A 22,698-nucleotide genomic window follows, 5' to 3' on the forward strand; every position below is an offset into this window, starting at 1 on the left:
TAGATGGAGGCTGCTTAATGCTATTTCTGCTTTTATTTACAAAGGCTTCATTCAAACTGCATAAATAACAAATGCATTCCTAAGCCAGGCCAGTAGTCAAACTATGTTACAGTGCAGGAGGGAAGAAGAGAAGTTACTTCCACAGGTAGCTGACCCTTTTTTCCACTTTCTGGCTTCCCCTAGAAATGAAAATGTAGAAAAAAAAAAACGGGGTAATGATAGCAAATATTTTGTCACAGAAACGATTTTCATTTAGGTACCGCCTTCATTTATGTACCTTATGATCATACTATGGTATTCCCAAAAGAAGTGGAGGAGGAAAACATGATGTTCCCCAGCATTTTACAGCATTTTACTTAAGGTCCTGCCTAGAAGCCTTAACAAGGGAGCCATCAAGAGAGGAGGGTTGGAAAGAATTCAGCTGATGAAGGCTGCAAGTTAAAGTCTGTAAACCGCAGAAGCAATCCTCTGAAAGATGGATTTTCTCCTTTGAAAGATTTAGCATCATTTGTCTCCCTCACTTTAACATACTGAATGGGAGAAGAGAGGAATCCTCTTCCACCATCGGGGCTCCTAGTACTTTCATAGCTGAGGTTCATGGAATATCAAATTCAGTGATTTCCAACACCTTGTACCAGCAAACAGGTAGTAGTAGTAAAGGACAAGTATCCCTTTTGACCAAAGGTACTTCAACATGTTCTTACAGAATTCAGAAATTAAATACTTGCCTGAAAAGGGACTGACAGAGCATATACTTAAACACCAGCCTACCTGAAAACTCAGAGATGCAGTGCAACAAATATCTTTATTCTTATTTCTTTTCTTTTTAAAATAACAGTGGCAGGGTAATTGCAAATACCTTTCTTTGCCATGTGCTTTTGCTTTGTGATTTTGCATCCAGGGTGATCTACAGCTACTTCCCCCCTACCCCCATCAGGTTCTTCCTAGAATAGAGTGGCTAAGTATTCAGAGCTACTACAAACTTACTAGATGTTTAACATACTGAACTATTTCACAGTCATAATGCTAATCCATAACATAAATGCAAAAGGGAGACTGCTTTGTTCACAGCTGTAGTTGAGAAGAAGCCTTATCTTTTTTTTTCCTTTTTGGCATCTTGCAATTTCAGTCAGGCTGGATTGTGTTCTCTCCATTGTTACCCTTTCAAAAAAAAGCAATCATAGAAATGACTTAATAAAAACATACCTTCATATTTTAACATAGTTTGTACATCAGTTTCTCAAAGACCATTCTAGAAAAGTCAGCTTGTTCAACCTAATATAAGAAGAAAGTCAAGTATGGAAAATTAGAGTAACAAAACAGTATAGTAAAAATAAGAACATCTGTAGCATGTAGTGGTTAGTTGTAAACAGCTGAAAGAAAGAAAACAACTCCCTACAAGACGTAGAATAGTCCAGGCTACATCGCTACTGTATTTTTCTAGCAGATGTGTTTTCTACCACAGTCTTATTTTTATTACTATATATTTTTAAAATAACTTAGAATAATAATGAGTTTGCCTGCCAGCAGCCAACTCATAAACATAATGGAAAAAGAAAAAAAAAAAGCCACCATTACAGTGGTGGGGAGAAAGTCCCCAGCAGCCTATTGTTGTGTCCAGTCCTTTCCCTTCTTAGCAATCCTGATTCAGGCAAAAGTCCTGGCTATGTTCAGCTTATTCGGAATGGAAGTTCTTTGATGCAGACTTGAGTTTTAGCAAAAGGAATGGTGATTTTTTTTCTCCTCTGCAACCTAGTATCAACCTGCAGAGTCCTAGTAGCAGCAAGCTCCAACAAAAGGAACAGGAAAATATTCTGTCCAGGTGTGAAATGATTCATAGGCGGCATTCTGAGCTCTTCAAAGGATTCTGTCAGCACTGTCCTCAATCAATACTTAAACCGAGTGGCCTGTGATTTAATCTCATTTGTCAGATGCGAGAAGCTGCTTGTTTGTCCTGTTTGTTGACTTGTTTCATCTTTGCTGACACGGTATCTTGACTGACTGCACAGTTCTCAATACTCTGAATGCCACTCGGTGCACAAAAAAAAAAATAAACCAAGCCATGCCCCTTAATAATCCACATAACATAGCAACAGCAGAAACAGCAGCCATCTCATATATTAGACTCTGCCTAGAAGCGTTGACCTGAAAGAGAGAAAAATAAATAAGTAGAGACAATTTTTAGAATGATGCAAATCTTTTCAGATAGGTTCAGAGGGCCTCAGATAAGGATCCTGCGAAACAGAGGTTAGTGTTATTACAGATTTGCAAGCCCAAAGTCTTTCTCTCTCCATCTTGCCTCTGCGTGTTACGAGGAGTGGCTGTATACTGATGTGAAGAGCTCTCCTTTTCCCTCCCCTCCCCAAATGAACTGGGACTAGTCAGATGGAATTGTTACATCTCCCATGATACCCTAGGAAGAAGCAACATGGCCTAAATAGAGAGCAAAGCTCAAAAAATCCCTAAGGTTGTAGTATGCTTGTATGGTTGTCTCTCTGATATTGCAGAGCGGATCAGAACAGTTGGGATATTATGTCCACAGGTGCCTTTAGGTGTTAATGTACCAGCTGCCTGAGCTGAGAATAACTGACTATTGGTCTTGTGTGGCATCCCTGGGATATCAATATTTTGAAGAATACAGTGGAAGTGCGGTTCAGGGGTGAAAATACAGACTATCCATACACCTATATATTTACCCTCTTTGTCTCCATTTATGTGCCTGATTAGTTTTTCCTGCTGCCATGAATTCACTTTTTTTGTACGTTAACTGGCAAAGCAGCAGCTAAAAGGCTATCCTGCTGACTAATATATTTTTCATCATTAACAAAATGAAAGTAGTGACTAGGCTGTGTTCAGCCAGCAGTGGAAGAAGAGTCAAGAGTGGGATTTGCTTAAATTTGTTTTTCCCAGCTGAAACTCTGATTTGTGTTACCCTGTTTCATGAATAGGTTTGCCCTAGAATGCTCTTTGTGCAAAACCCATCCTTGCCTGAAAAGATACATGCAAAAAGGGATGCAATATCTCAGGAAATGTCTGCCTGAAAACTGGAGTGCTCTGTAGTAGTTGTGAGGAAACGGAGACTTCTTTGAAGTTTAGAAAGTGTTTTTCTGATACTGAATGACAGAAGAAATTAATCTCCTACCCCCTGAGGGAGAGGAGGGTTGAAAGGGTTTAAGATCAAGAAGAATCGGCTGTGCTCATTTTTCCAAGAGTCTAGGAGCAAAGGGGAAATTTACACTGATGCTGTGCCCCATCTGTTGAAGCATGTAGCATGCCATTTGGTTTTAACTGTCTGATGCTGGCTCTATATCCTATTCTCTTTATTTATTGATGCGAACAACCTTTGACACAAACCTCAGTGTCTTCCATCTGTCCTTTTCAATGTGATTCTCAGGACTTTCGCTCTCATAGGAAGCCAAGTAAAGTGCTGCAATCAGAAACAAATACAGTATGTTTAGGCCTACCGGCATTTTAAAATTTGCTCTCCCTGTACAGTGGACTGAAGTTTAATGAAGCAGGCCTATATTATCCATCCCTCAGATTAGGGCTCCAGAATCCCGTTCAGAAGTATAGCATTGCTTATAACTACATCCAGACAACGTTAACAAAAAGTACGTGAGAACAAAGAATACCCAAGGGGCAAAAACAGCTAGTCAAAAACTAAGAAGCATGAGAGCGGAAGAAAACCCTCTCAAAGGGAAAAAATGAGCCCAGGGCCATGGTGCTGGCGCTTTGTAAGCAAAGAGCTAAGCCCCAATTTTCTCTTTCTAGCAACACCCTTTAGTGTAAAGCATCCTGCAAGTCCATGTAACTTCAGGTGCACTTCCACACTTCAGAAGATATTTATGGTAACTACATGCTCGTAAAGTTTCTTCATTCCATTTCAGGGAAAAAAAAAAAAAAAAAAAAGAACAGAGTCACTTTTCACAGACCATATGCACACTGAACGAAAGATCTTATTCTCTCCCTTATTTGTAAGGGAGGAGCATTTTGTAATTTCCCAGCCAGAGATGTCCCATGATGAAGTCTTTCTTTATTGGTAAAGAAGTAGCAATAACTTAACATAGATAGAGACTGAGAAACACCAAGTGATACCTGACCTACAGGAAGTCCCAAGCTCCTTACCATCATCACTGAAGACTGAGACAGTAAGCAAGTACTGCAGAATCTTGCGATCCCTTTCAAATGGGCACTCCACTTGCTTCCACGTCATAAATTCACTCACTTGTTTCGCCAACTCCCAAAATTTCTGTCAGATTAGAATAGGAAACAAAAGAAAGGCTATGTAGCAGACAACCGATTTACCAGAACATTAAAAAAAAGAAAAAGCAGGGGGAGAGAGAAAGAGATCAAGGTTTCCGGTCCAAGGCTTGGATCTTCCACAGTTTTTAATCTGGAACTGAATGTGACCGACTGAAGAAATCTGCTTCTAATGTCTGTGTTTCTGTGTCAAACTGGAATGACTTCCCATTCCTCCACCCTCGTAAAATTGTTGTTATTTATGAACATAAATAGATCATCATCTGTACTCAGTTTTCTTTTCAAAGAGCTGATAACACTACTATACCCCACTTCTAAATTTGGCGATGCTGGTATTTGTTTTGCACATTGAGACGTTTAATAATTCTCACTTCAAAAGTCTCTAGATATTTCATGCTGACATTTCTAAATCCAGATGTTCCATTTTAGTTGACTAATCTGAAATGCTCAGTTTTCTTGATGGAAATTTATGCCAAAAATAAACATTCCCCTTGTAGTGGGTTGATACCATTTCTAGGTAAAAATCTTTCAGTTAAACATTTCATTTAACATGCCTCAAGTATACTTGGATTTCTGGAGAAAAAGGACATTCCAGGTCGTTACAAAAAGTAACTTCAGAAACAGGCTACGGAGGCTGATTACAACAAGTGAAAATTACTGTTATTTTGTGCGAGTGATCCAGGCTTCTTTAAAAGTGAAAGTACCTGAAAACAAATCATTGGGTAATCCATACCGTCAGATAACTAGCAGGAAATCAGAGGTAGAGGAAGGCACTCGGAACTCCTGCTCTGATGCCGTATCACACATTTCTTCAGAGAGAATCTGTGACTTACATGCACGAAAATAGCGCCTATATGTTATGACAAAGGACGAACTCACCTTTTACATTTTGAATTCAAGGAAAAGCCCCAAAATATTAATGGGTGTGATTTTTTTTTTTTTTTTTAGCTAAGTCAACATCTGAAGTGAAACATTGAGCACTGTGAAAAAGTTTGAGTTTTTTGCACTAAGTAACTGTCAATATTGCAACAGTTTCTATAAACATTCCAACTTAACAAAACTGTATTTTCCTGTGAGAAATAACAGATACACTCAAATTACGGTCTAATTTTGCTCTTTCAGAATCCAGTGGAAGCTCAGTCATGATCTGCCCTTAAGTCTTCTCTTCAAGGAGATGAGGATATGTATAATACCCAACTCTCAGTGCCACAGTGGTATACTTACTTCAAAATTGACATGACCGTTCGGAAGACGACTGGCACAGCCCTCATTGAGGAAGTAAATATCTTTGATCAAGAGGCTGAAGAAGGGTATCACGATCTAAGGAAAGAGCAAGATTATTCTCAGTTTGATATCAAATCAAAATGCAATGCTCTACAGAGAAAAAATACTAGGAAGTCACATGGTACAAAAGCTACGAAAAACACTGTGAAGGACTACGATCTGTATGATCTCTTTCTCCTTTCTTTCCCCGAATAAAAATGTGGCATTCACTACATTTTATAATAGATAACGTTTGTCTGTAAAGAAAGTCCTCTCTCACGTGGCAAGCTAGTCCCAATAGCTTCATTTCCAGCTTTGTGCTGAACTGCTTCCATACCCTGAACTCTTCTTGGTAATGTCACTCTCTCAGGGTCACAGTTACAACCTCTGTTATCACACCACTACTTGTCAATTATGGGTATGAGGAGTGCTTACAAGGGCAATCTGCCTAACTTGTTTCATTTCTCTGTCATGTCCCTGACACGTTTTGACTTTTCCTCACCCTTCCTTGCAGATTCCAGAGCGCACAACTTGGAGGTGCCTACTTCTTGCTTGTGCTTTATCAGCAGCTACAGAGATGTTAACGGCTGAGCTAAAATGCTGTGGAGAGCTGCAGAAATCATGACCAAAGATAAAGCCCAAAGGCAAGATGACAGCAAGGTGTGCTGTCATCTGCTGGGCTCCTCCTGGAGTCTCCAAGTACATTAATTCCCTTCAAACTGCACTTGTTTCCACCCTTCCCCACGATGCACGTGCCTTCAGAGCTAGCCTCGCCTCAAACTCTGTTCTGCTTCTCAGCACTGCAGGTTCCCAAGTTCAGGTAGCACTGGCTGCATGTGGCAGACCAGAGCGGGAAGCTGAGGGAACAGAAGCATACCACATTGTAATCACAGCAGGCAAAGCAATGCTGTGAAGAGGCAAGGCATCAGCCTCCTTAAAATAAGAGGAGAACTGGAACCAGATAAACACAAAGTCTTCTGATTTTTGTGACCTAATTTCAGTAGGGGCTCAGTAAATAGACCATCATGGAAAATATTTGTTGGAATGGTTATTCATACAAAAATGAAGACAGGAAAATGTGGGATCAATTCAACTCAGACAGGAGAACTTTCACCCAACAAGAGGCGATGCTCTGTTGTCTCCCTGAAAGTCTTTGTTAATCCCCACTTGTGCCCAAGATTCCTGTAGAGTACCTCCAAGAGCACACATCTCCCTCTTGACAGAGATTTGTTTCGTAGATGAGGGGAGATGTACGTTAAAGAACAGCATGGAAAATGTGGGACTAGCGGGCCACTACAGTAAATGGCTTTTGAACTACAATTCCCTGAGCTCATGCGAGAAATTGAACCTTGGCATTGACTGACTCAAAATGAAACATTTCCTGCAAACTGATCAAATCGAAGCATTTGTCTTTGGAGAATGCTGAAACATTCCAACAGTCTTAAAGTGATTGTTTTTTAATATTCATCTTACAAAAATTTTCATAGTCGCACATCCTTTTTGCAACTGAGTTTAAAAACAAAATGCAGTGCATCACCATTTCTATGGAAGACTTTACTGCACCATTTGAATACAGAGAAGTCCTTTGGGGTTTTAAAACTCACTTTTCTCTAAAAAGAATTAAGCATTATATATTTAAACTTCTGCAAACAGATCCTTAGGACTCAGAAAAATCCAGTATTTTATTTTCATGCGCACAGCACCAGTATAAACAAGCAGACTTGCCTACAGATTACCCTCATTCTGCCTGGTAGTTTAAATTGTTCTATAAGCACCAGAATCAGCTTCTTAAACATAGCATAAAGTGCAAATATTACAAGTTGATGAGCTGCTGCTTCTAAATGGATGGAAGCTAGCAAGCTATTTGGCTCCTCTCCACAAGAACTACAACTGAGATTCTGCATTAACGTGTGACCGAATCCAAATTACTTCTCAAAAGCTGGTTTATTTTGAAGAGGTAAATAAAGATACAACCTCCGTTGATGTGTAATTCACAAACCTCTGTTGATGTGTAATTCACAGCGACTCTTGAAATTAGCAAGGGGAGTCTTAACACACTGTATTACACTAAGATCCGATTCATCTTCACCTTTTCCAATAAGAAACTCCAGGAGACTATATTTAAAGCTCATCTAGCAAAGACTGTACAGAAGGGAACTCTACAGAACTGGAAAGCTCTGTCTAGGTTTGAGTTTGTATTCCCTATCTCAGGTTGAGATGGCAAGCGTAAATGCCAGTTTAGACACTCCACAAACGCTTGGGGTTCGCCAAAGGCTGAATCAAATACTGGTATTGGGGGAACCTTTACAGAGTAATGCCCTCCCAACAGGAAGGGATTTCTCTTCTTCCTGTGGTTTAATCCTGTAGATATTAACAAATAAGGAATGATGCTTTCCTGTGTTCTTTCATGACTGGCATTAGTCTAAAATGAAAATGCACAGGTCTTGTTCCGCCACTAGTAACCTTAGTCCTGGCTGTTCTTCAAGACTCCTGTTGGTTCCAGTTTTATTCGTGCCAGCTGTTCTGGCCAGCTGCTTCACACTAGCGAAGCGACTGCTGTAGGGCATAAGGAACTAGGGATGTTGGTGATGCTTCAAAGAGGTCCCCTCTTTCGCATCACACGGGCCACACTGCAGCATCAGGACCTGTTTTAGCAATTCTGTTGCTCCGGATGAGACTATTCACGGAATCATGCATTTCAGAGTGAACGGGGTAGCACACGTGACGTAAATGATGATGACTGGTACTAAGGAAAGATTCAGTTTTCTGACTAGCAGATCCTAGACCCAAGACCAGGTGAGAATTACATTCCGCTCTTCTCTTTAGACAACCCCTTCATTCAAAATTGTCAGTGTCTAGTAATTTGCTGCCCTTTTCACAGTCTTTCTGCCACAGAGAAACTCACAAAATCAATCCTTCTGAAAGGCGGAGGAAAAGGAAGTTTAAAAAGCAACAGCAGTTCTGCCTGCCAGTTGAAGACTTAGGATTAGCAACTTGGGCTTTATTCAAGTTTTAGAATTTATTTTCTGAGTACATTTTAAAGCTTTTCCATCCCAAACTGTTTAAAAAAAAAGCACTTAAAAATGAGAGATGTCCATTGTCCCTCTTTGAAGCCATTCTTCCTGTATTCAGTATACTCTCTAGGATGCTTATCAAGATTTTTCCTTCTTATCCTGCCTATGTCAACAAGAATCTGTCCCTCCTTTGCAAATTCCACATGCAAGTAACATCATCCATAAAAGAATGCACAGAGCCAGAAATGCCCACAAATAACCTTCAGCCACTGAAGAGCTACACTCTTCCCCAGAATTAGCCACCTCTGAACTAACTTTCATTACCCACAGTTAGGCCAGCTGGTCTCCCCTCCCTTTGGGCATAAAAGCACTAGAACGTACACTCCCAGGTTCCCTCTTCTTCCTCGTCTTCCACGTTAATACTGTGAATGGACGAGGTACTGAAGGGAAGAAAGTCAACTCGGGCGCTTTATGCAGTGAATACGCACAAAAGTAGCGTGGATGTGCGATGACAGTCATGAACTCCTCTGAACATAATACCAAGTTACAGAAGAGCATAAACTCAAATAATTTACTATGCTATCCGACCAGAGCTCCTCAGCTCCCACTTACAAGTAGCGGCTATAAGGATGATAAATGACTCTAGCGACAGCTTTTCAATCCTTGGCTTTTCCATCTGTATTACTGACAAAGAAGCCAAATGCTTTTGGTGATGCTTTGGGAGATGAAATTCCCTGTCAGGGAGGAACTGAACTGAGGCAATCTATGTTATTTAAATCATCAAAGCAATCATTTAATATTTGCAGTTTGCGCTCAGTACCAAATTGGACTGGATTTCAACTGGCAGCCTAAGATGAAGGATCCTTTTCACTGAGCCACCTAGTTTGCTGAAATGTTCTATTTACTTTCTTGCTAGTTTACAGGTAATAGTTAGATGTTCTGAGTAAAGAGAGATTCAATTTTGAGGTTTATGATGATGATGATTATTATTATTTAAAGGCCCCCCGGTTACAGTTCCTGAGAATCAGAAATTTGAGACAAAAGCTTACCATGCAACTTAAGTGCATTTCATTTCTGCCCATGTGCCATCTGTAAACATACCTTCTCTCTGTTGCTATGAGCTGTCAAGGACCTTTGAGCAGCACCACGCAGAGCAGTTCGGTAATTATAAAAATTACTAGAAGGGTCCATCTGATGCTACAGGCAAGAAGAAACGTAAATTACAAACTTCAGAGAGCCAGCGTCACCACCCACTCACAGCACTTTTCACTTGAGCAACTATTTTAAAAACCAGGAGGTCTGCTGAACTGTGCCATAAATACAGCCTTTCAGAGAGCAGTGGCATCTGTTCTTTTGATCAGAAGAGAAACTTAAATAAACGTTCACTCAGCACAACCAAGGATCCAATACAAGTCTGGACAGGAAAGCAAAGGCAGGCTTAATGGACCTTCTTCTTTCTCTCCCCTCAAAGAAGTTATCTCTTTTGAAAGCCAAAACCCTAAAGTCAGACATACAATGGGTCTTAGCACTAGTATTCTGCTCCTCCTATGCATGCAGATTTCTCAGAGCTGATTCAGCTGCAATGGCAGGCTAAAATTAGACAGCTAAAGCTGTTAGTGCCTCCAGCTATCCCCCCTCAGTGCTCCAACACCGACTGCTGCACCTCCGTGGCTAGGATAACTGTATGGCTCACGAAGCAAGTCCTTAACCAGCAAAATTCAGCCTGCATAATAAGTTCAAATGGAACGGGGCTGTAATCAAAAGACCTGCTCCCTGAGCTTTGCAGCCAGCCCTAACACAAAGGCAGCTATCTCCCACCCAAGGGTGGGGGCAGAAAGGGCAAGGTGGCTGCAGCTCTCCAGTTTTAATCAGTTGTCATAACACAAATCAAAGCTCCTTATGACGTTAATAAGCATTCCATGCTTGCATCATAAACAACGCAGCAGATCTTCTCTATATTACTAACAAATAGCCTGAATTAACTGACTGCCATTTAGAACAGAATAATTAACTTATTGCTAAAGAATCTGTAAGGTAAATCACAAATTCATGTACTGCTGCACCTACATAATCTTTGACAAAGATTTGAGCTACCTGAAAGTAACTGGCAATCATTTAATTCCAGAAAAATCTCTCTGAACAGACAAAGCAGCTGCCTTATAAGCTTAACGGATCTTTCAAAAGCAAAACTGCATTAGGTCAGTCCATACCATCTCTCTCAACTACATCTACCTTTCAAGAGGTTACTTACACTTATTTAAAATTCTTCTTCCGTTAAAAATAACAATTAATTCAATTTCCTTCTCCCAAATCAAATAAACCTAAGTCAGCTGAAAGACTCTTCTTATTAAACCTTCTGGAACTTCCATTAGGAACACATACATACAGCGCTAAACACGTCTCAGTGAAGCCAAACTTGTACTTTAGAACCAAAAGTGACACACTATTCACAGCCATGTGCCCACACTGGTGGCCAAATTGGCCAAACTTACCTCAAGAATATCAAATTTGGCTGTCTTCACTTTTGCCCAAGTTTTCTTTAATCGAGAGACAGGACTCATGTTCATGCCAGCTTGATTTAAGAGGGAGAAATTGAAGGTTTAAAAGTCTTTAAAGTAACTAAGGCTTGTAAGCATTTCTAAAGCCAAGGAGTTGTTAAAAATATCACATATTTTCAGTAGAGCTATTCAGAAGTCAGACTTTTCATTTGCTTGAAATTCCACTTTCAAAAAGAAATTTTGGAAACATAAAAATCAACATTTCTTACAGAATGAAAGCTCTAAAAAAATGCTTTGACACAATTTCACGTGGTTTCGATAGACATGAATTATACGTAAGAAAGCGCAAACGATTCATCTCAGTATCTATCGTCTCTTACAAATTTCACTGAAAACGAAACATACCCATGAAACTTTCCCATTTCAAAAGGAAGATACATCCCAGCGTTTTTGTATTAGATATAAAAAATGGTGTGGAATTTTTAAACCACTAGGACATTTACGGTGCAGCAGGAATAATGGAATGCATCAATTCTCTATTGCAGAGAAAGTTTCTATTCCAATGTAGGATTAAAGTTTATTTTAAAAAGTGGGGATTTAGATTTCTGAAGAGTTACAGTAAAAACTTACTTTTTACTGCAATTTAAACTACATCAAAAAAATCTTTTCGTACGTATGTAATACTAAAAGATTTAGCAATCCACCATTTCCTCTCCCAACTTCACATTGCTGACTGTACTAAGCAGTAAACAGACTTCTCTATAAAGCATTGCAATTCCTCTACTCAGATTTAAACAGGGTCAAAATTTCTCAGGCCATATACTTACAAATAATAGCCATTAAGGAGTTAAAGTTGCCAATGTTAAAGCATTCCCGGGCCACGTCAATGAAATATTCAATCACTCTTGCTCTGTGTTTCTTCTTCACAGGCTGCAAGAGATGCCATTGTAATGTCACTTTCAGGAGGAAACAGAGCTCTGACAGATCCCCAAAAGAAACAACACGTATGTCAAAACGTATCCCATCCTTACACTGTGATTTACAAATAGATCAAACCACACAATTGTGTCCAAAAACCCTTAGGACAGAAAAGACAAGCTAGAGGCAAGTAGAGGGCAAGAATGAGAGGTAAAGATGCTCTGCAAAGAAGGGCAGGAGGAAAGGAAGAGCAGAGAAAGTAGTCAACAAACAAGGAGAGATGCCTCCATTCAGGGTGGACAACGGGAGATTAGGAAGGGCCAGACAGATGCATTCTTATGCCAGGGAGGGCTACGCAGCAGATGATCGCCACCTCATCACACGAACAGGGCTGAGGCATGAATATGATACTGAAAACAGGGAACATATTTCCTCTTCAGCCCTGTGCCCATTACATCCACACAGGAAAGAGTGCAGAGCTGAGAATGAAAAGGCAAAAGTGCACAGTGAAGGGGACAGCAAAGCTGAAGAGGTTCCACAGCTTTGACAACTAGACAAAACAAAAAGTTTTAGCAGAAAAAGTCTTTGCTCACCATACAGATTTCTGTTGCAACCAAGTAACTGAGCCTGTTAAACCATTCTACATAGGCTTCTAGATTACGGGTCTTCTTTTGATCTCCGTAGCAGGTCTGCAGGCGTATGAAAAATTGCAATTATCAATGTAATCTTCATTTTGTCTCTCCCTGAGAGACATCCTTGGCCTTTACCTTGCCATCCCCAGACACCGTTAACACTGTTAATCAGGGTTAACTCAACTACCCCAAGTGACAAAAAGGTGAGAAGGAAAGCAAGAGTGACAGCATCTGGGCATGCATCACTTCCTCCTGAGATGCCAGCTCAGTAAAGCACTCAAGCAGGCATACAGAATCCAGCAACCGCTGCAAGCCCTGCTGGGATGCTTTGAGGAACAGGGATAGACTAATGCAAATAATCATAGCTAAGTACCTGCTTAAGTGCTTCCTTGAACACGAGCATTGTTTTAGTCCTGACTTCTGCCCTGCCCAGTACTAGCAACAACGTTATACCCTCTGCAGGTGCAAAAGTGCAACCCAGGCCTGTCCACTCCTTTGGCACATTAAAATTCAGTTGCTTATACCAAATTCAGATATTGCATCCTAACTTTGGTACATCAGATCAACAGTTTTGATTAGCAGCTCCTTTTCCTGCCCTATGTTTTAGTGCCTTGGAATGATTCCTATACTACATCTCAGGGTTGCCTGAAAAAAGGCACACAGAAGTTTTAGCAGTCTCTACATATAAAACCATTTCGAGATCCCATCTGACTGAACTACAAATTATAAACGTGAGTCATTCTATTCTGTTTGCCAGTTTTAGGGCGGATAGTAATTCCAGTGTTCACTGCCTGATTTTGGCACAGTTAATTTAAAGAGCGTGAGTCATCTTGAATACAACCCACTCAAAGAGGTAACAGCTCCAACAGTTACTTAAAAACATTGCATCTTTGCCCTTCATCTCACTGAGCTGGAGTTCACTGCCCAGTTTTTGTAATGTGTGCTCTACCTGCAAATTGCCCCACTCAGTTTGCTTGTAAAGACTAAAAGAAAGAATAGATGTTGAAAATGAGTGATGCAAAAGCCAAACTTATAACTTGCTTTTTGAAGCTACAGACCACATAAGTGGCCAGGAGAAATCATTCCCAGGATTAGGTTCTCCTGTAGTTTAAATCAGGAAAAATAACAAGACGCCTTGTCAAATTGACTAAGTCAATTCGATGCCGCTGCAAGCTCAGAACACATGCTAAGCTTTGGAGCTTCTGGAGTTGTCCTCCAGTAAGAAGAAGCATCACAAAAAGCCCAAGGTTTTTAAGAAGTATTAGAGCACTTTACTTTCAAACTCATTTCTACTGATCCTCATTTATTGTTGGAATTCCCTGCTCACAGGTCACCTAAGCTCTAGGATGCTAAATGCTACATTTCAGAGCTGCTCCAGCTTCCGCTCCAATTACCTTGTCATTATCCAAAGGATCCTTTTGTACAAATGCCTGGACAAATTCTTCTGGTCCAATATAATTGAGTCTCTCCTAAATAAAGGACACAAGCAATCAAGTCACATTCTACGCTAGTCTACATTTCAAGAAGAGGAGAAGGACGAAATGGTATTTGAAAAATAAAAACTCACAAGCTCTATGTGCGTTAGCTGCTGAGCTAATGTGTAGGGATCATTGCAGACTGTGATTATGTCCCTCTGTATGGACTGGGGCTTGGTCTTTAGGACCGTGAGTCGATCTGTAGATGTTGCATTGATTTTTGCCAGTACTTCTTCATACTGGCTAACAGTGGCAAGCTTCCGAATCAGGTTCTGGAGGAGTTGCTGTACATTCTTCCGATACATCTGTCATGACATGAAGCAATCAGAAGACATTCCCAAAACATGAGAGGATAGTATTAAAGTCTGAATGACACTGAAATAGACTGATCTAGATAAACATTTGTTGTCAACACTCTACTATGTGAGCCACACGTAGTGTAAGATATGAAGGTGAGATACCCTCTACGACGTGAGTTTTTAATACTGACATTTAATGAAATCAAAAGGAATCCAAATGAGCATTTAAACACTGATCGCCTCAGGGCTTCAACAGTGTCCTGATTAGCCCAAGTTACAACTAGCAAACACTTAAGATCTACCATATGAGAAATGAAGTACTCTGTCTCCTACTGCTTAAGACAGCAAGAAAGAATAAGACATGGTCATTCAACGGTGAAAATAGGACCTACTTCTCTCTAGAGTCAATCAAGATTAGTTTCACTTAAGTCTGTTGTATTACACTTTACAGTAAATTTGAGATAAAGGAGAAGAGAATAAAGCCATCTCACTTTCCTTCACCCTGCAAGGCCTTTCTGCGTGGCCATTTAAATTAACAGGAATGAGATTTCAGTAAGAGCAGGACTGTACTCTTAAGCAGGCGGATCTCTGTCTACCCTATATACTTAACAGACCTGAAGGGAGTTACTTTTGCAAATACCATCCTGGAGCCATTAATGAAAAACCTCAACAGTTGAAAAGCTGACCATCCAAAACCTATCAGCATACAATATAGGGTTATCAGTCCAAGGGATGCATGCTTCCTGTTTTCTAATGAATTTGTCATTCACTCCGCAGCTGCCATTTACATGGATTTCCAAATTTACCCAAACCCAACAGCACTCCTTTGGGTCAAATTCATTCTTGAAGTCAGTGGTCTTCAACGAAAGCTGAATTCGGCTTGTTGCTTAGTAAATAATCGCTTTCTGCTTAGAAGAATTTTGATTTTGCAGACAAACACAGACAACAAAATTTTTTTAGGAGGAGGGAGATACCCGAGAAAGTGAGAGTGCCTGGGAGAGGATCTCAGGCTTTCAAAGATAAGGATCGACATTTTCCTCAGGAAGACACAGAAGTATTACTTAAAGTTCATATCTAGTATATCTGCAGATTCATACACAGGTATACGGTGATACAAACAAAAACATGCTCTGTTGACACGTTCCCTTCTAAATTATTCGAAATTTCATGCAACAGAACTTTATGAAGCGTTTTCTTGCCTAGCTCGTACTCAGCCGAGATCGACAAAGCATCTAACGTACTTGAGGGGAGTTCTGGCTAATCACAGAAACCGTGTAACAATCAATGGATTAATCTTCAAAGCAAAAAGCCCTTGCCTGAATTTGTGGTTCATGTCAACTCAGAACTGAAAACAAAACTGAGGAGAAAAGGAGTGCAGATACCAAGCTGAACCAACTAACACTGGCCATTCTGCTCCTGTAGCTGCAAACCCCCAGAGAAAACGAAAGTTAGCACAGATGTTCCCAAATCAAAATAGGGAAATCAGGGAAATTAGCTCCCATGTTAAATAGGAGCAGTTCAACATAACAAATATCTCTGTATTCACGGATGAGGCAAGATCTCTTAGCACAAAGCCAGAATGAAATGCAAGTTTCCTGTCACACATCACAGATGTACCTGAGTCCACAAAAGCACCATCCCTCTGTTCTTTGGAGACTTGGTCACTTCTTGAGCAAACAGGCACTGATATCAAAGCATTCTGTGTGAGGATAACTACTTACTCTGCTTTGTTCCCATAATAAGATATTTATTGGTGGACCATTACTTATATTATCTTATGCACTTTTATGATGTCTCTCATATATATATATATATATTTTTTTTTTTTTAATAACACACCAATGAACTCGGAGAATATGTCTTTTATCAATTACATATTAATTTGATTGTAATAAGGCCATCAGTGAGTCTAAACAGATGGTCTCCCTGTAGATTAGGCTTACCCTTTCTCAGTTATTCATCACCAGACTCATTTCTGATTCTGTATTCACATCACACATACGCACCCCTTTAGTTTTATATAAATAGCATGATCATACAGAATCAAAGGCATCTCAGACTCTTAGACTGCAGCACCCTGTTCTCAAAACTCCACTTACTTGAACTCTGGAAAACTGCACACACCTCTTTCCTGATATTTACACAAGTTTGTTTTTCAGTTTATTAGAATGCCTTTTGACCTGGTTGTCTATTAGGTCCTCTACCTGTGCAGCACCCTGGACTGTAAAAACAAGATCTACATATTACCCTTAGATCTTTCTCAGATCTGCTATTCTCTCTTTTTAAAAAAAAATTTAACAGGCACTTTAAGTATGCCTCTCTATTTCTCTACCATACCTAGGCAGTTTTGTAGAAGAAACCTCTGAGGATTGGACAGCATGGGAGAAATTAACAGGACACTTTTTAGTTGACGGTCACCCCTTTGTGTCTGTGCTGTATGGACAGTGACTGGAAGTCATTACTACCTACTAGATACTGAACAGCATATTTTAATGAGTTTCCACAATCAATCCCACTACAGGATATGACAGCCAAAAAAAAAAAAAAAAGAGAGAGAGAGACAGAGAGAGATCAGTGTAATGTTGGGATGCATATGAAAAGACATCATGACACAGAGCATGGCTTTTGTGTGACTCTGCATACACTGATCAACTGTTTCACAGAAGAGGAGACTGGCAAATACTTACAGGGAACTAATCAGAAAACGGGAGGCAATGGACAACATGTAAAGATTCAAAAGACATACCTTGAAATACAGGTCAGTTAAGTGATAGAAGGGACCAGAACAATCTAGAAATATCTCATGAGCATAACCTCTGGGGAAACAGGGAGGGAAGAAGTATAAGGAACGGAATGAAAATGAGAGATTTGGGCGAGGGGGTTAGAAATCAAGGCTCAAAGGCTCAACATCCCAAAGACCAGGTTTTGATGGGTTTATCTGCTAAATTGATGAACGCTCTTTACTGGACTCTGACTGATAGCTCTTAACAGCAGTGGAGCACAATCACTCTGAAAGCGCAATAGAAGCTACAAATAAAAGGGCCACAGTGAGTAAGAATAGGAAAATTTGTGCTTTTGTATCCTTCAAGGCAATGACTCACACAAATAAATCCAAGCAATCTGCAGAAAAGTGAGGTCAAGGAAGTTGCCATTTGCTGTTCTAGCGGTTCACCAGCCAGTAACACAAATAATTTTACTGTGGCACTTGCTTTCCCTTTGTTTTCCTAAAGGAAACTTCAAAGTCACTTGGAGGTCTAGCATGGGAGCTACAGCTCGGAAAGATCTGTAATTCCCTGCTAGAGTGAAGCGGCCCCCTGCAGCTCATTTTCCACTAGTTTGTCTATCTTCTACCTTTCCCCTCAATAGATGATAGATTCACTGTTTAGGCTGTATTGTCAGAAACGTCACTGTAGACGATCTTTCCTGGCTGTCATTTCACCCTACTTTTTCTTCCATCAGCCCAACTTTTTCCCGCTCTTAACAATTCCCCTGCTCTTTTCTTGTGCCAGTGGGTATTTTTCAAGTGGATGCGAGTCCTCAGTTCTCCATAAACTGAACTTTAGTTCCTTATCTTCCTATTAAAAGAGAGCCCAGTAACAAAGCAGCATTGTGAGAGCAGGGCAAAGGAAAGGTGCATCCTGGCACCCCCATTGTGAAGGCAAACTTTTTGTCTGTAAAGGGGTGCCCACAGTCAAGAGAGCTCCCTGTAGCTCTCCTTCAGCAATTCCAAGTTTGCCCATTAAATTTGGTATTGTTTTGGTTTATATCCCGTGCCACATCTCACTCCCTTCTCCCCTCTTCTTCTGTTCCTCCCCCCCTTTCCTAGAAATGTATTTCAGCTTCCAAATTCAATTTAGGTTTGTTCTCTTCCACCCTTGTTTACAGTCTCTTAAGGTCTTTTCATGCCCCAGCAGCATTCTCGACTCCTCCCCGCTAAGCTTACCTATTAAAACTTGTTCACGTGCTGTTTGCTGCCTCACCTACATCATTATTCAAAGGCTTATATAAGGAACATCAACCTCTCAGGAACACTAGCTAACATTAAGCCATTTAGCAATTGCTCTTTGCATTGATAGTTCTTCCAAAAGTCACTCCAGCATCTTCTGTAATCTGAGTATGCTAGCTACACATGATCTGCTTGTTGAAATCTTTCAGTTGCCTGTTCACCATGTTAATATAAGCCTTGGTTTTTGGTTGAATTCTCAGTACTTACATAAGGTAGGCAACAATTAGGCATCAGAATATTTCTTAAGACCTCCATGAAACGTGATTTCTATTTGAGAACTGGGACTTGGAAAGATTAAGCCATTCTTTATGTGCTCCCTTCAGAGGAAGAACACAACAGACATCCTCTGAGCTCACTATGAGTGCTTTAAGCTCAAGATAATTCTTCCTGGTCCAGTCTTCCTTTAGAAATGTTTTTCTCAAACCTGCTATGACTCTTCCATAGACTATACAGATAAGAGGCCTGATTTTAACAAACCTTGCTGACACAAATCAAAGCAGTTATCAATACAGATAAGCATTTCTCAGATATGCAATGCTTTCCACTGTCATATCCAGCTTCTTCTAAACAAAAAATCACTACACTGAAAAACATAAGCATCTACAAAGTGGCATTTGTCTGCACAACATGCAATTATTTTATGGGTTTAGAGACAGGGTAAACCCTGTGCTTTCAAGAGGACCTGTTTATGCTATATGTCTTTTTCCTAAGTCTAAGTACTGGACAGAAATTTTTGCTACAAGCACCTTCTTAGTAAGCTAGCTTAATCCCCCAGAGCTGTACCACACTATGAACAACAACAAGCCTGCACTATCAAAGCATTACAGTAATGGCTTTTTATCCAGTAACACTGTGCACAGACAACTGACCTCATCACCAATGGCTATTCGTTGTGCCAACTCCTTTAAATTCCTCATCATTCTTTCGTCTCGGAAATCGTAAGGAAATGTCTCTGTCCATTCAGTCAACAGTTGTAGGATTTTAGGTGCAATTTTTCGTATCCGGTTCTATTTAAAAAATAGGAAGGAGGAACGTTACACGGAGCAGCAACGCAGCATATATTTAACCCAAAGGAAATCTAATTCCCTCCTGTAGGATACTGTGGAGCATAAGGGTATGAAGGTCAGTTAAACTTTTAAACTCAGTTTAATTCTGCACTGGATTACAGGCCACAGTCAATACCCACTGAAGCCAACGAAAGGACTATCATTGGCTTAACGGGGCTAGAAATCAGGCCCCAGGTAATTTGACAATCTTAGAATTATACGCATGTTTTGCCCTTTGTTATCCGGAGCATCACAACGCAAGATATCCGAGTATTTCCATAATCTATGGCTAACTACCAACCACAAAAGCGATACACTTCAGTTCTGTCGATATCGTCTCACTACAGCGAAAAATGAGCGGAATTAGTCACCTATCTTAATTTTATTTACGTTTTTTTTCTCCTGGGGTGGAAGATGTATCTAAACGTCCACATCTTGCTCCCTTTTATTCTAAACGTTACACGAACGAGGTAAAAAAGGCCCTTTCATGCAAAGCTTCCAGCTGTCTAAGCCACTCTGCAAAGACTGAAGCTGACTTATCTCAGCCTACAAGGTAAGTCAGCGTAATTCATATTCATCTGCTTAAGTCAGGCTCAGGTCTTTCCAGCATTTGGCCTTATGCATCAAGACATTTGGATACCCTAAAACACAAGCAACCACTGCAGGGTGAAGGTAGGATATGCTGTTAATAGAAAACACTTTTGTTATTGGCCCTACTCTTAGGACTTTGGTAAAACAAACTGTACGCAGTAGCAACAGCCATCATGCAGGAGGATAGGCTGAGCGTCGTGGAAATGTCCCGCAGATGTCAGTGACGGAAGGGTCAAATTCCAGTTGCTCATATCAGGTTTTCAATCTGTTTAATGCTGCTGAGGACTTTCTTGAGTAGAAATATTTTTCTCTGGGCAGGGTAGAGACATTTGAATGGAAGAGGAGGAGTCCCTCAGAGTGAAAGATCTTACCTTGTCCAGGCCAGGTTCGCTTAGTCTCTGCTGCTCAATGCACAGATGGCAAACTTTGGCCATCAGCTCGGAAGGATGCATGAACAGGCGTGAACTGAGAAGGAAGGTGAAGATATACGTCCTCTGCAAACAAGAACAAGACAGAGAAAGGGATAAATCCCTACCAGTTTCATATTCTCTCAAGACGTATTTCTGACAAATCAGCTCCTAATACTTTATAATCCACAGAACAAAACTGTTCATTTGGCTGTGCAAAGTGCTAATATTACAGCAGTGAGCATTTAATTGTAACACTTGTCATAGCTCCAGAATCAGCGCTACATATTCGTGCTTGAGCCAAGTTATGCAAGATTAAACCAAAACAAGGCAGGGCAGGGCAGGGCAGGTTCAGTTCTCCTTTTGCACACAGTGTTCCAACAAGCTCAGTACCTGAAATTACTCAGAATACAATTTCAACTCATCCTCCCTCGCTCTGTAGTAAACCGTTTTGCAAGAGCAATTACCAGATTACATAACTCTTCCTAGCCCAACAATGGAATATAATTCATGCTACAAGCCCAAGCTAATTATAATATCAATACAGAAACTTGTCTGCTTCCACATTTCTAGTTAAAGTAAACAGGCTTCCGAAGACAAAAGAAAAAAAGATGGCCCAATCCCAGTTTGCCAGGTTGTTGGACTGTCTTGACTTCATCATGCACTCCCCACCTTCTCTGTGCTGTATTTGCCCGTCTGACTTCAGTAAACCACACACTGTGATCTCTTACTTCCTTTGAGAAGCCCCAAATGCTGTTCATCTCTCATAGTATATTGCCTGTCTCCTGGGGGAAAGGGGAGGGAAATGCACGGAGTTTAAATTTAGAGAATAACAATTAGTAACTAATTCTAGAGGTACGAGAAGAGGCTCCTTAATCTGCAATAAGCTTCCATGAATTAAGATTTTAACTCATTGTCAGATGGCTATTCAAAAAACCCATCTGCTCCACTCCCCACTTGATTGCTAGTAATCAAGTATCTGTGGCACCCCCAAAAAAAGAGTCTACAACATTACAGTTCCAACAACTTGAAATAAATCGTCATGTTTGACCAATCAGTGTATAAGCAGCGACAAATTTGAATTTTTTGTGTAAGCACTAACAGATAATAAATAGCTTAAGAACAGTCCTGGGGTGCTGTTAAGTCTGATACGAATGAAAAATGATCCTGCCTTGGAATTGTGAATTGATTTAAGACAAGAACAGAAGCTGCACATAAGCAGAGTTATTTCTTCAGCTGAAGCCTTTCAACAGATAGTGGTGTAGTTTCATCAACCCTCAATCAACCCCTTTCCCCAGGCTCCTTGGTATCATTCTTCTTTTCTGATAAAAACATAAAACATCTCAATATGCAAATGCCTCTAGGCAGGCCAAGAATTCCCAGATGACAAACGCCCCATTCTCGTGCCCAGCTTCCGGCCGAGATTCTGCTGATTCCCAGCTCCGTGGTGCCAATTCAACATTTCAGTTGCTAACGGCAAGATATACGTGGACCTGAGATGCAACTGGGAGAAAACATGTATTAAAACGCAGTTATCTTTAAACTAAATACACCCACCAAGTTATGCTGGCGGTGCTTTCTCCTCAGCCTGCCTTCCGAGGCCCTTCCATTCTTGACAGATTTTTAATGGTCAGTGGTGCAATGCATCACACAGTGAGCCACGCTAGGTACTTACTCTGTAAATGAATCACCAAGGCTGTGCACATAACAGCAGCAGTAATAAAGGATTAGACTGCTTAAGTCAGTTGAGTACTGCAGGCTGAACTCACATGGAGCCCATCTGTTTATACTGCATCGCTGCCGATCAGTCACTTGAACCCCTTTCCTAGCAATTTGATGTGACGCACTCCGTTTTAGCTGCACATCTGAGCATTTCCCTTTATGAGGTGCATCAGGCCTAGCCATCTAGTTTGCGAGGCGTATAGACTTACGTCAGGATAGTAATCTACGTTGGGTACTAAGTGCTGAATCAGAGCTTCCAGAGACCCCGACAGGAGGTTGTTGTCATGGTAAGAGAGTCCTCCGCAGTTGTCCTCTTTTGACTGATACAAGTTCCTGTTGTATCCACTGCTGTCAAACATAGCTGCAAAGGGAGGTGTCTGTGGCATCCTTTCCTGAGGAAACACACGCACACACACAAGAGAAGAGAGATGGCATGATTGTCAGAAGGTGTAACATAAGAGACATTCTAAACTCAAGAGATGTTACCACAGCACCACACGAGAAAAATCAGTCTCCTGCCCTGGGTTGCTTGCACATAGCAGTGAAGACTGTATCATCTTTTAACCT

At 40.6% G+C, this 22,698-nt stretch overlaps 1 protein-coding gene across 12 annotated transcripts in view; it reads right to left on the minus strand.

Annotated features, from left to right (window-relative positions):
- The window catches only part of RASGEF1B (RasGEF domain family member 1B), a 132,879-nt gene continuing 110,181 nt past the window's right edge, over window positions 1-22,698 (minus strand). For all 12 annotated transcript variants that reach the window (XM_068941336.1, XM_009669281.2, XM_009669284.2 and 9 more), the window contains 13 exons: window positions 22,341-22,523; window positions 20,374-20,496; window positions 19,235-19,372; window positions 14,153-14,365; window positions 13,980-14,054; window positions 12,547-12,642; window positions 11,863-11,965; window positions 11,030-11,109; window positions 9,639-9,734; window positions 5,485-5,580; window positions 4,126-4,249; window positions 3,355-3,427; window positions 1-2,145 (listed from right to left, as the gene is read on the minus strand). In XM_068941336.1, the coding sequence (XP_068797437.1) occupies window positions 2,121-2,145; window positions 3,355-3,427; window positions 4,126-4,249; window positions 5,485-5,580; window positions 9,639-9,734; window positions 11,030-11,109; window positions 11,863-11,965; window positions 12,547-12,642; window positions 13,980-14,054; window positions 14,153-14,365; window positions 19,235-19,372; window positions 20,374-20,496; window positions 22,341-22,523 (1,425 nt within the window). In that variant the 3' untranslated portion in view covers window positions 1-2,120. The remainder of the gene's footprint in view (window positions 2,146-3,354; window positions 3,428-4,125; window positions 4,250-5,484; window positions 5,581-9,638; window positions 9,735-11,029; window positions 11,110-11,862; window positions 11,966-12,546; window positions 12,643-13,979; window positions 14,055-14,152; window positions 14,366-19,234; window positions 19,373-20,373; window positions 20,497-22,340; window positions 22,524-22,698) is intronic.

The sequence above is a fragment of the Struthio camelus genome, chromosome 4 (assembly GCF_040807025.1).
Source record: "Struthio camelus isolate bStrCam1 chromosome 4, bStrCam1.hap1, whole genome shotgun sequence".
Taxonomy (NCBI): Eukaryota; Metazoa; Chordata; class Aves; order Struthioniformes; family Struthionidae; genus Struthio; species Struthio camelus.